Raw genomic sequence first — 15,286 nt, 5'->3', positions numbered from 1 at the left:
TAAGAGTACGGAGGATGGAGTATGACTTCATGCAACAAGGGCACAAATGCCTTGAAAGAGCTTAGTATTCCACGCCCACCTCCAAACTGCAAGCAAGCGGACTTCCTACTATGAATTTCAGCGCTGACCTTCTGGTGGAGGCACGCCGTCCTCCGGCCCCGTCCCCAGGACTCGCCTCGCCTGTTCCTCTCCGACGGGAGCATCGCCAGTGCTGTCTTTCCGAAACCTGAGTTTCCCAAGCGCACTCGATAATTTGCCAGTCAAGCTGCGCTGAGCCTTGCGCTCGTGTGCTTCTCGCTGCTGAGCCTCCCGTTGCCGTTCCAGGTACAGCCTCTCCTTCTCGGCGCTTTGCGATTTGTCCCGCTTCGCCTCTTCCTCCATTTTGACCTTCTCCGGGTTCAGCAGCTTGTCCTTCTCGTGCATGACGGTTTCACCGGCGGCCTTGATGCGCTTGCGTGTTTTGGTGTAGCTCTCCAGACCAACCAATACCGCATAGCTTCGAGAGATCGACACGTGGGACATGTCGACACCTTCATCACGTAGGCTACGCACAAAGGCTCGAAAATTCGCTGCTGGTGGCCGATAGTGTCCGCTTAGAGGTGATAGCCTTCTTAATTGGCCATGCTTGACTTTGATCAACCCTGCTGCCAGGATGCGTGCGCCGTGCAAGAACGACGAGTGTTGAAATGCCCCTGATTGCTTGTACCCAATGTACAGTCGAAACGAGGTATCGCACACGAATATCCACTTGTGTCCTTTCTTCAAGCTTGTTCTGATCATGTGGTTGAACAGAACTGCGGCACTAACATACTTGACCTTGGACAGCCCTCGGGCTCTATGGAACTGGTGTCTGATCAATGATCTTCACCGGGCAGTGTTGTCGAAGGTAGCACGTACTTCTTCATTGACATATCTTCCCCCTTCGTCGCCCACCGTGTTTGCATCCTCATCTTCTGATTCATCCGAAGTACTGGTGTCGGAATCACTCTCGCCCTGCGGTGGCACATTGTATTTCCATTTTGGCGCCGAGTCGTCTATGGGGACGATTCCGTTGACGCTGTCCTTGAAAAGCTCATCCTTGGTCCAGACAAGTTCACCACTCTTAGCCCAGACCAATAAGCCACTTTCGTTGACCTTGACTAGATAGTTCAGACGTTCTTCTCGTGACAAGTATCGGACTTGCTCTTTATCTAGGCGGGTTCGACTGCACTCTGGGAGGTCCACGTTCTTGCCGTCACCTTGATCAAGCCAATAGAAGAAGTTCTGATCGGTGTCTTGTGTTTTCCAATAATTGTGGTATCTGATCAATCGTCATGAGCCTCTGCCGAAAGGTGCTAGGCTCTTCCGACGAATGTTTCTTTCGAAGATGATCCATCTGTTTGAGCCGAAGGGGCACTCACTTGCGTAGGTTACTCCCATATCGGTGTTTTTGGTCAACCATCTCGAGAAAGTATTGCAAATCCATCATCTTTGCGGCCTTTTTTCTCATGACGTTGCCTTCGGCTCTTTTTCTTCTTGCCTCTTCCATCTCTTCTTGAGTCAGGGCGCTGGATGAGCCCTCAGCATCCTCAACATCTTCATCTGAGGAAAAGTCGGAGATTGAAGGAGAACGGTCGTCGGCGCCAGCCCTGCGAGCAACCTCGGTCGCGCGACTCCATTTCAGCCATGCAGGGGATGTCGTCGTCTCATTCGCATTTGAGTGATCATGGGGAGCAATAGGAGGTCTGGGTAACGTATGTTCTTTGAATTGGGCATCTCGCACCGCCTGTCACGATTGTTTCAGTCAAGACCGCAGCACAAATGTTGTGTCACACCTGACCTCGTACCACCGTGTCGAAGCATCTAAGCCGAATCCATTTAGCTGGCGACGCGTGCGATGTCCTCGGTAAGTTTTCTGGGACTGGTCAATCGTTGGCAATTGGGACAAGAGATCGCCGGTTCGGGACCTGAATTAAGACCGCCGCCTTTTTATACTCTTCTGCACTGAGGTCTGTCTTGGCCGACTTTGACAAATCCGCGGAGCCTCCTCTCGGTTCGGCCTCCATGAGAGGAGATGCGCAGGTCAAGAGGGCTGGCGGTTGCTGGATTCTTACATTTGACTTGGTCGGAGATTCACCGTGAACTCGGTAGTATTTTGAACCATGCGGCGGAAACAGTACGTCACCGCAAGGCTGAAACTTGGGGCGACGAGGCTGACAACGAACATGCCAGTTACCCCGCGCGTTCATTGAGAACAGCAATCTCGAATCTTCATCCTTGTCATCCTACATATGCAGTTCAACTAGATGGCCTTTCCCAAAGTTGCCGTCTCTTCTATCTATTATGCCGTGCATACAGTTGTGCTACCTCCATGTATGCCCTAAATCCACGGAAAACTGGTGAGGTAGGGTAGTTGCCACCTACTGGCACCTCTGATGGATTTTCTTTTTGTCAGTAGCACAAACCTCGTGTCAATCTATATCCTTTAGTATGAGAAATGGAGCGAACCACATGCGGAGTGAAGATGTCGTGCTTCTCTTCTGTTCCACCGGAACTCTCAAGACGCGTGGCCGGCAACTGTACGCCGATGAGGGGAAGGACCGGGACATGCAAGCATGTTGGGGTAAGAATACTAATGTCTATGCGACAAATGAGGGCCACGTCTTTGTTCGAAGCCCATCCTTGATAAAAATTCCTGGATATACTTTCGTGCATTATTGGAGATTTCCAACCCAGCTCCTTTTAGCAAGTGAGGTTGGAGTTGTGCCATGGCTGCGACACCAATCTCAAAAGTGCTAGTGACTGGAGGAACAGGCAAGCAACTCAACTGCCAGTAACAGCCACAAGGGGGAGCTTGCTAAGTGCCAAGGCAGGGTTTATTGGAGCTCACGTGGTTGACAACCTTCTGGCACGCGGGTTGAGAGTACGTGTTGCTGTTCGGAACCTCGCCAAAGGGGCTGCACTGCGTGATGCGAGACCACACTATGCCTCCAAGCTCGACTGTGTCCTGATCGCCGACTTTGCAGAAGCCACTTCTTTGGAAGAAGCTGTGGCGGGTGTCGATGGCATCGTCCATGTGGCCAGTCCATTGACCTACTGCGTCCAAGACAATGAGAAAGATATCATCTTACCTGCCATAAATGGAGTGAAATCGGTGTTGAAAGCAGCGGCCAACGCCCCGCAAATCCGACGAATTGTCATCACTTCGTCGTTTGCATCCGTCATTGATGTCAACCGAAGGGCACCTCCACACTTTACCTACACTGCAGCAGACTGGAATCCTCTGACATATGAAGAAGCGGCAGACAGCAAAACATCCGGCGTGGTTGCTTACCGGGGCTCCAAAAAGTTTGCAGAGCTTGCGGCCTGGGAGTTCATGGAAAAAGAGAACCCTACCTTTGACCTTGTAACGCTTTGTCCGCCGTGAGACTCATCCTCCTTGTAGCCGTGGCATGTAGAATTTACTGACCAAGCGACTCGCAGAATGGTGTTTGGGCCATTTGTCCACCCGATGGCCAGACTCGAAGACTTGAACGACAGCGCGGCCAAAGTGTGGGAAGTGGCTTCTGGCGCCGATCCAATGCCCGTTGCTCGAGTGCCTCTTTGGGTTGATGTCAGGGATCTTGCTCAGGCGCATGTCGAAGCGCTGTTGAGGCCACAAGTAGGTAATCGCCGTTTCACTGTGGCCTCACCAGAAAGATTCTCCTATCAGAAGGCAGCCGAGATCATCGTCAGAGAGTTTGATTGGGGCAAATCAAGGGTCTGTCAGTCTAACGCAAAGCAAGAGATCGACAAGTCATATGATCTCGATGGAGCAACCGCAGCAAGGGAGTTGGGCATCACATATAGATCTTTTCAACAATCTGTTGTTGATTTTGTCATACAAGCTGTCGGCTTGGAGGCATCTCAAAAGGGTGGAGAGCGTTCTGGTATATAGGTACTGCGTGAAAGTGACTACATGGAAGGTAGAGGCTGGCTCAGATGGAGGAGGGAGGCTGTGGGTGAATTGGGTCGGAGTCCATTCAGTGCGACTACTCGGTAGGCACGTACATCAGAGATGATCGCATGTGCCCATATAATAATCCTCCATCCTCGTGTCCTAAACAGGGCAAGTGAGTTGGGGGGTGAAAGTCAAAGTGAAAGTGACGTGAAAGTGAAATGAAAGTGAAGTGAAAGTGAAGTGAAAGTGAAGTGAAAGTGGAGTTTGACTCGGAATGGGCGAGTCAAAGTCAAGCAAGCAGCAGCCGCTCCAGCCGGAGAATGATGGCCGACGTAGACAAGAGCGAGTCAGACGCGAGTCAGTCTCTCCTGACTCCCCTGACTCTTTGTCTCGTGCCCGATGTATCCGCGCTCTGCTGCTTTCCTCCGCCCTCTCTACGAAGTGCCTTGTACCTCTCTGCTCCCCTCCTCGTGGGTGCTCGCTCCCTCTTCAACAATCTCCTCCTCCCCGCCACCGAGTCACCACATCCCACTCACCTGACCTTGGACCCTTCCAAGCCCTTCGCAAGCCCCATGGAATTCGTTTCCCTTGCCGCTGTCTCAGTGGCCACCGTGTCAGCCCAGCTCCATCTTGCAAACCTTCGAGAGAACTAGCGTCTGTCTCGAGAACAGCTCTCGGGATTGCTGCAGCACGCTAGCGCTTCTCGAGAACCGCGTCTGCGGCCTTGCTTTCTATCTCCTTCTCTCCTCAGTCCTCGTGCTCTTCCACAACCCACCCCCCGGGGCACAAAGCCTACTCCGGGTTCTCCACAACTTCGCAACCATCAAAGAAAATTTTTTCTATTGGCCAACGAGACTGGCTCTGAGGCTCATCCAAGGCCCTCCCCTGGCGTCTTGATTGTCTCGAGTTCTTGTCGATGCTGCCGACTCGGTAAGCGTGATCAATGGCAGCTCGAGAGCCAAGAGGGCACAACAGCTTGAATAGCCGAGTATGCATATTCCACCGGCACAAAGCCGCCCAGCCATGTACTTCTCTTGAAACGGTCCCGGCCAGGATAAATCGGCACGGATGAAGAGCGGACCTTGGTCATTAAACGGAACATTCCCTAGCTTCACTCTCGCCCACGCTACATTGACTCTTCCAACCTCTTTCGTCCAGCCTGGCCTCCTTTGCGAGTGGGGAAATTCCTTGTCTCTTGCTCCACGTGTGGCCTAGTGAAGGATTGTGCTCAACCGTCTGGATCCCCTAGCCTATGAGACGGAGATGCGGAAAATCTTCTCACCAGCTGCAGCCTCCAACCGCGGCTCGTCAAAGCCACGGTTCGCTCTTCGCTCTTCATGTGGGCGACGGGGGCAAGGGGTTAGTAGGGCGATTAGAGTACCAGCTACCCCAAGGTCTCGACCCCCCCAGTCGAGATCGCTTGCGCGTCCAATCGCTGATCGTCACTCAGCTTCTTCCGTCGAACCGGGGTAGTCCGGGGTACTGGGTGAGGACATGGCTCTGAGGGTTCAGTTGACTCGGTCTTGCTCAGTTTGGTTTGCCCCATAATTGGACCCCAGCTGGTGGACCTAGGGTCATGTCGGATCCGTTGACATTTTCCCCATATCAGTTCCCAAGACCCTCGCGTGAACTTCGTTGCCCCTCGATATCTTCTCACGCTCTTTCACTCTCCTCTTCTCTGTGCCCCGTGAATCGCTGAAGGGTTCTCTAAGACTTTCTCCCCTGAAGCGGTCCAAAGACCTCTGTGTTCTCTTCTGCAAACTTCACCTCCACTGACCATACTCACCATGGCGACAACTACCCATACCCAGCCCAAGAGAAAGTCAACGGCGGCTGGGCTTCCCGCCGGTGGTAGGACGGTCAAGCGGAGGGCTTCCAAAGCCTGCCACTGTTGCCGTGGCAGGAAAGTGCGTTGTGACGTGGTCGAGAGTGGAATTCCATGCACGAATTGTCGACTGGATGAGGTCGAGTGCGTAGTCACCGAAGGAAAACGACGGAGAAAGTCCTATGCTGAGGGAGAGCTGTTCCATCACTCGCCCTGCAATTCTATAGAAGAGGAGAAGGAAATTCCACAGTTTCCCATCTTTGACGACATTGATGAACTGAACAATTTTGTCCCTACATTGCCCACCGCTGAGCCAAGCCATCCCCAGCACGCCCTGGAGGACGAGATGGTCCATCACAAGCCGCATATGCTGTGTAAGTCCTGTTCGTGGCTGTGGTCTGGAAGCTCATGCTAACGGACATGCCTCTAGACCAGACACAAGGTCACCGCTTGAGCCAGGAGGAGCGTTTCCGAAGAATGCCAACAATCGGCATCACCCAAATTTCTACACCCATCCTTTCCCCGGCCATGTCCTATTTCCTCCAGCATTCCGGCCGGCTGAACATTGTCCTTCCCCCGTATTTGCAGCCAATATCTCCTAGGATCATGACGGAAGATCTGGAGTATCTGCAGAAAAAGGGGGCGTTTTTGATCCCGGAGACAGGCTTCCGTAACGAGTTGCTCCGGTGCTACGTCCAATACGTGCACCCTTTCCTCCCCATCATCGACCTGCGCGACTTCTTGACTACCGTCGAAAAGAACCAGCCCACCAACACAGTGAGCCTCTTGCTCTTCCAGGCCATCATGTTTGCGGCAACTGCATACATAGACATGCGATATCTCATTGCGCAAGGATACATGACCCGGAAAGCAGCCAGGAAATCCTTCTTCCAGCGAGTCAAGCTGCTGTATGATTTTGACTACGAAGTTGATCGGGTCACAGTCGTCCAGGCAGTCTTGCTGATGACATACTGGTATGAGAATCCTGACGACCCAAAGGATGTCTGGCACTGGCTGGGTGTGGCCATCTCGGTTGCCCGAACTATTGGCCTAAATTGTGACACTTCAAATGCTTCACTCATGAGCTTGCAACAACGCCGTCTCTGGAAGCGCATCTGGTGGTCTTGCTACATGCGAGACCGATTGATCGCCATTGGTATGCGGCGTCCAATGCGCATAAACAGCGGAGATTTTGACGTGCCAATGCTGGAGGTATCCGATTTTGAAACCGAGGCCCTTCCGGCCGAACTCAGTAGAATGCTTGGAGGTTGTCCTGCGGTGAGAGACACTTCGAAGCGCGTCACTCTGGCGAAGATGTGTATCGGTCTGGCCGATCTCTGCGTCCGCATCACCCAAGTTCTCGCGGTCCAGTACTCCACGCTCGGCCACAAGATTGGCGCCACTCAAGAGACGACCATGAGGCTGGTTCCGAAGAAGTCAGCGGCTGACCCGTGCGACGTGATTCGGTGTGATCGCGCCCTGGATCAGTGGCACAAAGACCTCCCGCATGAGCTCCATTACTTTGCCCCCGATTCCCGTGAGCGGACAAGCACCAACGACGGAGAGGTGATCAATCTACACCGCGCTCTGCTGACTGGAATCTACCTTACGGCGATCAGTGCTTTACATCGGCCGCAAATCCTACCATCGGCTCCCAATGTTGTTGTTGCCCCGGAGCTTCGGGAATTGTCGAGAAGGAAGGTCCGCGAGGCGGCCAATGATATTACCGAGATGTACAAGGAACTCTTTGCGCACGATTTGATACGTTACCTCCCGAATACCGGAGTGACATGCCTGCTTCCCGCCATCATCATTCATCTCCTGGATATCAAATCGAGCGACTCGAACACGCGACAAGCCAGCATTCGGAAATTTCAATTCTGCATGCAGGCCCTGCAGAGACTGCGAGAAATGTATGCTTCGGCCGATTTTGCTTTCTCGTTCCTCGACGCAGCTGTTCGCAAGACCAATGCTCAGGTCTATGCTGCTGCCGCGGTCACGTCGGGGATGAAGGGGCCATACTCGCCCAGCGTGTCTGGGATGGAGCAGAAGAAGTTCCATCCAGGACCGTTGTTGCTCACTCCCCCGCCCGAAGCCATGCAGACGGCAAGTTTACTGCTCATGAACTCGACGCTGGCGCCGGAAGAGCGAAATCTCATTGCCGCGTACACACCGCCCGAGTCGGAGATGAGCCTGAATTCCCAGACAACGGAAGAAGCGCTAGCTACATCGGCAGGAGTCGACGTCAAGCACAACCGAGGAATCAGTGGTGCACTGGAGGAGGCCACACACCCAGATTTTGAGACGCTGGTTGATTTAGAAGGAGGGACTGATTTGTTTTCAACTGTTGAAGACGGCCTAGATTTGAACATGCAGTGGCTCCAGGGCTTTGATGCGGATAACCACACTCCCAACTCTGTAGAGTTTCCCTTGGAGACGATTGAAGAAGTGGATGAGCAGCGAGAGCAATGTGGTTATGTAGAACAGGAACTGGATGCCACTGACGAGCTGGTTCTGGGTCTGGCCATCCAAGGGGATGCCTGAGATTTGAAACGAACTAGAAATGATATATGTCTTAAGGTCTGACTCTTTGTCTCTGTCTCGGGGTAAATTCAAGCCTATTAGTCACGCGTGGAATGCCTTTCATGAGAATATATGGGCGAGGCTAGATGTTGCCGGTTGGTGTCATGTTGGCAGAGACCGAAGATGTGCGGAAGTGGCTTGCAGATCCGCAGCTTCATTGGTGGCGGACCAAGTTTCTCTCAATATCTCCCCTTTTCTCCTTCCATCCTTCATACCATTCTTCTCGTTCAAAGAAGAAGAACGAATTGTCAAGTGGCCTTGCCAACACATGCCTAGGCCCATGGGTCTTTTGCTCCCTCCGCGCGGAACACCGCACAGCAGTCCTTCTGGCCCTCCTTCACCCCACCTTGAGCTCACAGGATTCAACCCCGCCAGTTGATCGGCGGCGGTGGCCTGGTCAACCCTGTCAACGACTCCCCTGCAATGTCACCTCGAAATCATGTCCAGTGGCGAGACCGATAAGGAAACCTCTCCTGGCACAATCCTGCGGACTCGGCCTCTTCCGCCGCCAGCCGATCCATCGCCCGGACAAACGCTCAAATCACACAGAAACAGGCTCGTGCCTTGAAGGGACGGCGGCTGCATGCGCCCACGACCAGCCCACTTCCTCCAGTGTCCGTCACTATCCGCTGTAATCACCGCCAAGTCTCTGAAGCTTCAGAAGCTTTGCCTGATGATGCTTGTCCCCTTGTTGGCCGTTTGAATCGGATTACCCAAGAAGCTGCCGAGACCGCAGTCTCGGGCACCCGCGTGCTGGAAATTGTTTCACTGCGTAACACCGCCATTCAGCAGCTTTGGACGGGCTTCCAATTGTTTCTGGAAAATGGATGGGCAAACAGCGAACGCAGGGAATAAAGCCGAGTGATTGGAGGTCGGCTGCCTTGAAGCTTTGGCGATGAAAATTGCTTGCATGACACCTCACTGGCTGTTCCTCGTCGTACCTGGGCAAATTGACCAAGTCACAGGCACGGGATCTACGACTTGCCGCATCCAGCTGAATCCTCCGAGAGGCGCAATCTTATCACAACCTTTTACCTACGAAGAGGAAGCTTCTATTCATGCATTTGGCGTACCATTCACTTGAGGACCTTCCTCATGGGGACTGGAAAGCATCGGGGGATGGATGCTCGCCCTATGGGCTAATCCCATTTACCAGAATGCCGAAGGCTCAAGCTTCTCTAACCGAATTCTAACTCCACAGGTCAAGGGTTGGTTATAGCTAGGATCCCTGTCGCGATACTACTTCTTGTCCTGGCAAAACGTCATTGAATATGGTCGCTGTGTTCCTGGCAAATGGCTTGCTGGCGAACTATGCATCGAGAAGATGACACCTCGGTTCTTTAGCCAGCAATCAGTTACACTCACTCTCAAGCTAGTGAAGGCACTAGGATGGATGCTGCTCACCAGGAGCGTCGATTTGGTGCAGATAGCGGCTGAATCGTGAGCAGAGGTCAGAAAACCCTCTACTACTTAATGTTGTCTGCGCGAACCCCGTCTCGCGTATCCCCCTCTCTTTCCCGTGCGCAGCTGTCCGTGTCTCTCAGGCGGTTACACAGTTACACTACTCGGTACAGCTGCTCGCTTTGAGCCAAAGTGAAGTGTTTTTCTACCTCTTCCCGCCTCCCGTTTACACATCCCTCCTTCACATTTGGCGCCTTGAGCACGTCTCGCAATGCGCCCCTCAATACTCTCTTTCCTCGGAGCGCTTGCCGCTGGCGCTTCCGCAGTCAAGGGACCTGTCGTCCACAACAGAAGAGGTCCGGGGCCAAAGCTTCAAGTCTTGCCACGACAGCTACCAGCCGAGCCCACTGGCGTTCAAACAATCGTCACTCCCAATGGGGTCAATATCACCTACAAGGAACCGGGAAAGGAGGGCATCTGTGAGACGACCCCGGGCGTCAATTCATACGCAGGCTTCATCAACCTTGCTCCGGATGTCCACAGCTTCTTCTGGTTTTTTGAGTCGAGAAACGACCCTGCCAACGATCCGATCACACTATGGCTCAATGGAGGGCCCGGAAGTGACTCTCTGATCGGGATGTTTCAAGGTAAGTGGACTTGGGCACCGGCAAAACAAATGGGTGGTTCTTTGCCTGTTCCGAGTCTGTGGCTGACAGCCTGTTACAGAGCTCGGTCCGTGTAATGTCACCAAAAACTTGACCACTCACCTCAACCCGTACGCATGGAATGAGGCTTCAAACATGATCTTCCTCAGTCAACCATTAGGGGTGGGGTTCTCGTATGGCTCAAAGGTGAGAATACCGAGGTGAAACTGACCATAAGAGATGGAACTGATACTTGGCTCCAGGGCCCGGGCTCGCTCGATCCAAACTTTGGAAACTTCGTACCGCCATCAGAGGCAAATGTAACCGGCAGATATCCCATCATCAATGCGACTGCGATCGGTGAGTCCAACAGAACTTGTGGCGCGAATGCGCATGTGCTCATGACGGTGTTGTAGATACCACGGACCTCGCCGCAGTCGCTGCCTGGGAGGTGCTCCAAGGATTCTACGCAGCGTTACCGCAGCTTGATTCCAAGGTCCAATCAACCCAGTTCAACCTGTGGACAGAATCTTACGGAGGTTAGATGTGGACCACTTCCATTCGGGCGGCGCCGCTGACAGGTTACATAGGACATTATGGACCCGCCTTCTTCAACTACTTCTACCAGCAAAACGAAGCCATTGCCAACGGTAGTCAAACCGGTAAATTCTTCGAGTTCGTGAATCTGGGGATTATGAATGGGATCGTGGATGAATACGTCCAAGCTCCGTATTACCCCATCTTCGCCAACAACAATACCTACGGAATCAAAGCCGTGAACGATACCGTTTATGACTATATGACCTTCGCTTGCCACATGGACGGCGGCTGCCTGGACCAGATCTCCTTCTGCGCCATCGCCGACACTTCGACTCTTGAGGGTCAGGCCGCGTGCACCGAGGCTGAAGACATGTGCCGCGACAACGTTGAGTCCCCATACTACTATTACGGCAATCGCGGCGTTTATGACATTCGACACCCGTACGTTGACCCTACCCCACCCACCTACTTCATCGACTTCCTCAACTTGCCCTCGACACAACAAGCCCTGGGCGTTGATACCAATTACACCACCGACGCCAACGACGAGGTCTACTACGCCTTCCAACAGACGGGCGATTTCATCTACCTCAACTTCATCGAAGACTTGGAGCAGATCCTCAACTCCTCCTCTGTACGCGTGACTCTTGTGTATGGCGACGCAGATTACATCTGCAATTGGTATGGCGGGCAGGCTGTATCCCTTGCCGCTAAGTGGCCTCACGCCGCTCAGTTCAAGGCCTCGGGGTATGTGCCCTTCGTGGTCGACGGCGTCGAATACGGCGAGACCCGTGAGTATGGCAACTTCTCCTTCACCCGAATTTACGAGTCGGGCCACGAGGTCCCCTACTACCAGCCCGTTGCGGCGCTGGGCTTCTTTACCCGCGCAATCAATGGCTTGGACATTGCCACGGGCACAATGCATGTGAACGGGACACAAGGAGGAACCAAGGGCAAGCCGAGTGCTACGCATACGGAGAGCTTCGTGCCTCTGCCGACTTCGTCACGTTCTGCAGCATCGGCGCCGTCGTCGGTGCCGCGAGGGCCAGTTATTCCCGGTCGATTTGCGAGACGCGGGTATTGATGGTGAACATTGACCCTGTTGGAAACGAAGACAAGGCAGTGAAGATGACGATGACGAGATGAGGTGACGATAGAACCAGAAACTGAAGCAGAAGATGGGGCTTGGGTCATTTGGCACTTCACTTGCGCAAGTAGGTGCCGCAGACCCAAAGACCTACTGCCATGGCACAGTCCACAGGTGCCCGAGAAATGGAAACTCAACTACATATTGAGCGAATGAGTGATACGGATTCGTCAACACTCTGCATGTCAAACACAGAAAGAATAATCAACGCGTATTCAATACCATTCTCCCTGGAGAACCGCTCGGAGAAATCTCCCTACAGCTACAGTATCAATTATTCGCTTCGAGGCGTCCCGTAAAGGCTTCAAGTAACCTCCGACACACGGTTTCCGCCAATGAAATGTTTCAGATTGCGGAGAGTGCGGCTAAAGCCTACTTTCCCCCGCGCATCCCGCGCCATTCCAGACATAATACTTGCAAGACTTGTTAGATCCATTGATTACCTTCCCTTCTCGTGAGACTTGAAGACACCAAAGACTGTTGGGGGGGAAACCAAACCCCTTTGTTTTCCTCAATTATGTTGCTCTCGTTACATAGCACAGGAGATCTAGATCTATCTATCTGTGTACGCCGTTGCTAACAACCTCGGCCACTTATTTCAGCTATTACACGACAACCACTGAGCCAGCCAGATTGGTGAAATTGTTGGTAAGCGTCGGGGGCCTTTGCCAGGGTTTGGCAGACCATGACCATGGGTCAGATATGCCTTCGCCGCATTGTCCATTCGGTGGGATACGCAGAGTCGGCAGGCGGAGCTTTTGATTGCCACGGGAGCGACGTGATAACCATCCATGTTTCCATTGTCAATGTACCACGCGGTGGTGACAAGGTATAACGCACTGAATGTGGTCGGTTTGACTTGCCAGCACTTGTCCCACAAGGCATGACGTAGTGCCCGAGATTGATCTCGTCGGACTTTGCTCTGCAACTATTTGGCAGAGAAAGTCTTGTTGCAGCCATTGCTGTGCGTCGCCCTCCTTCCCTTTAGCACGCTCTTGGAAGAGAATCTTATTATCGAACTGCGCAATGGCCTGTTTGAGGCCTTTGCGCCCTAGAGCGTCACCGCGGGCCCGTTGAGCATGCCCTGACGAAGAACAATCTCCAACCCCGATATATTTCTGGCTTCTCAGGTCCCAGAGCCTTTGTCGATTCTCTGCTAATAGAGCCCCTCGTCGTCGAAAAACAAGGGTCTCGCAATGCATCAGGGCCACAGCAAGCTCGCGACCGAGAAGACTGGTTTACGCTTTCAACCTTGGCGCAGGTCGCTTGGTCCTTCGTCTGGGGTGTTGGTTAGCAGTACAACCAGGAGCCACCAGGCCAGGGAATCTCGAGCATGACTAGCCACATCTTGACATCCGTCAAGCGCCGCCGATAAAGACTGAGCTTATACCCTGCGACGCGAATGTGGACCTAGTAGCAAATCAGGGCGACCATGCAAGCGACAGAAACGGCGCGATGGATCGTGCTGTCATATTCGGGGTCTGTTCTGTGTTCGTTGAGAGGTTAATTCCAATAGTCGAGCACTATTGGTTGCTGCACCGAGTGAATCAACGAGGCCGCGCTCGTGTTGTCGCGCCTATATCGACATTCGTCGTCTCGTTGAAAATGACAGTCTCGTAACTCCCGGAAAGCGTGTCCATTCCCTTGAGAATCTCGGTCGGGTGAGACTGGAGCAGAGAGACCAGCAGCAAAAAGGAAAAGATGGCCGGAACGAGTTTACCGTGATGATAAGAGCAAACCATTAGCATCGGTTGTAGGCTCATAAAAGGCGAGGAAACATACTTGACGAAGGTCATTTCTCCTTCATATATATCATGATTTGTCTGGTTTGATTCCTCTCGGAGCAAGCACTCAATCAATCATCGCCCATGAAGCAAATGTGAATGAACAGGTGTGTAGTCGATTACCCCGTACATCTCTAAAGGTATATGTATGTACATGATTCCATCACGATCACCATGAGCAGTCTCCTGAGCCAAGGGAGAGAAATAATGGAGACGCGAATCAAGGGGGAAAGTGTGATGCCATCAATCCTAAGGGCAGGTTATAATAATATGTTCGCAAGCTGCTCCAACTCTGGTTTCTTCAAGCCCAACATCAGAAGGTACCCCTTCTTAGCGTGACTAGTGGCCACAGTGGCTGACGAGAGGTGTGCCGGATTTGATGAATGTTCTTACGAGGATGGGCAGGAGTAAGAAGGGAGTGGCGGGGAGGAGGAAAACGGGGGCTTTTCGGCCTCGTAAAAAAACCAACTCGTTTTGGATTTCCCATTTTTGGCAGTCCTTCCCACAGTCTGAGCATCAGATGATAGCATTTGCTCATGGGCATTGGGCCAGCAACAGCAGCCTCATTGATTGATCATGCCGCACTTGGTTCAAGGCGTGCACCACAGTGTTGACACTTGGGCTGTTCCCTTTTCCATCCAGGTAACTCATGGCACCCCATCCTCGGACATGGCGGTATTGTTGAAGAGATTGAATTTCCGCGGTGACGAGCAATAATTCCCATCTTCTCCAAGTGTGTGGGACATTACCTACATCCTTATGCCTCAGCAGGATACGGCGAGGGAAGGCACCATTGGAGCTATTTCTTGAAAGGCGATACAGCGGCCGGGCGCAGGTTGTGATTCCTCAAGATAAATCGGTGATTCAAATCCGTACTCCGTATGTAGAGGCTGAGACAGGAAAGGGGATGAGATACGCGGCGCTTGGAGCTGGTGGCGCGCTAGTCGGCCCACGGCCACGTTCAAAGCGATCGGCTTTACATGACTGGCGAGCAGGGCAGTTGGTCTTGCTTTGCGCGTGCAAATCCATGGTGCATGCGATTTCGGGTGGACCAAGGAACAATGAGGACCTCCCTTTCCTGACTAGAGTGAGCCTTCCGTTTCAAACGTCAGCGGCTGTCAACGAGGCTCCAGGATCGATCCCACTGTGACATCGCTCGATCGGTCCTTCTCTGGCGAAAGGGGTCAGCGATCGGCGACCCAGAAATGCATGGGTAGAGACGGGGGTTTGTGTGGCAAACATCCAGCTCGAGCTCTACCTAGGTATGGCAATTGGGTGAGCACTACCCAGTACTCCAGCCATGGGAGAGCAAAGCGACCCCTTGGGGGTGGTGATGTCACCCAATGTCAAGATGTCAAGACGTCAAGACGGGCACCAATGTCGCCCATGCAGCGGGGGCTGCCACGCAAAAGTTGGCCAGCATCCATGGCCTTGGGGCCAAAC

The 15,286-nt window shown here is 53.0% G+C and overlaps 4 protein-coding genes across 4 annotated transcripts; 3 read left to right on the top strand and 1 right to left on the bottom strand.

The window, feature by feature from the left end:
• Positions 1–117: 117 nt before the first annotated feature.
• On the bottom strand, positions 118–2,045 carry A1O5_07808 (uncharacterized protein; the record flags this gene model as incomplete). Its single annotated transcript, XM_007748396.1, has 5 exons — positions 118–843; positions 898–1,300; positions 1,401–1,765; positions 1,820–1,894; positions 1,947–2,045. 5 exons carry the CDS (start codon positions 2,043–2,045, stop codon positions 118–120), a joined length of 1,668 nt encoding a protein of 555 aa, XP_007746586.1.
• A 445-nt stretch (positions 2,046–2,490) lies between these two features.
• Positions 2,491–3,916, top strand: A1O5_07807 (dihydroflavonol-4-reductase; the record flags this gene model as incomplete). Its single annotated transcript, XM_007748395.1, has 3 exons — positions 2,491–2,728; positions 2,853–3,402; positions 3,463–3,916. The coding sequence occupies 3 exons, from the start codon at positions 2,491–2,493 to the stop codon at positions 3,914–3,916; spliced, it is 1,242 nt and encodes a 413-aa protein (XP_007746585.1).
• A 1,790-nt stretch (positions 3,917–5,706) lies between these two features.
• A1O5_07806 (uncharacterized protein) lies at positions 5,707–8,288 on the top strand (the record flags this gene model as incomplete). The annotated part of the gene is made up of 2 exons (XM_007748394.1): positions 5,707–6,118; positions 6,175–8,288. The coding sequence occupies 2 exons, from the start codon at positions 5,707–5,709 to the stop codon at positions 8,286–8,288; spliced, it is 2,526 nt and encodes an 841-aa protein (XP_007746584.1).
• Positions 8,289–9,999: 1,711 nt separating this feature from the next.
• On the top strand, positions 10,000–11,996 carry A1O5_07805 (carboxypeptidase D; the record flags this gene model as incomplete). The annotated part of the gene is made up of 5 exons (XM_007748393.1): positions 10,000–10,375; positions 10,455–10,579; positions 10,636–10,732; positions 10,789–10,911; positions 10,963–11,996. 5 exons carry the CDS (start codon positions 10,000–10,002, stop codon positions 11,994–11,996), a joined length of 1,755 nt encoding a protein of 584 aa, XP_007746583.1.
• Between the last annotated feature and the right edge of the window lie 3,290 nt (positions 11,997–15,286).

The sequence above is a fragment of the Cladophialophora psammophila genome (genome assembly GCF_000585535.1).
Source record: "Cladophialophora psammophila CBS 110553 chromosome Unknown aczJe-supercont1.12, whole genome shotgun sequence".
Taxonomy (NCBI): Eukaryota; Fungi; Ascomycota; class Eurotiomycetes; order Chaetothyriales; family Herpotrichiellaceae; genus Cladophialophora; species Cladophialophora psammophila.
Note: the sequence above shows the minus strand (reverse complement) of the source record. Positions and strands in the feature narration are given on the sequence as shown.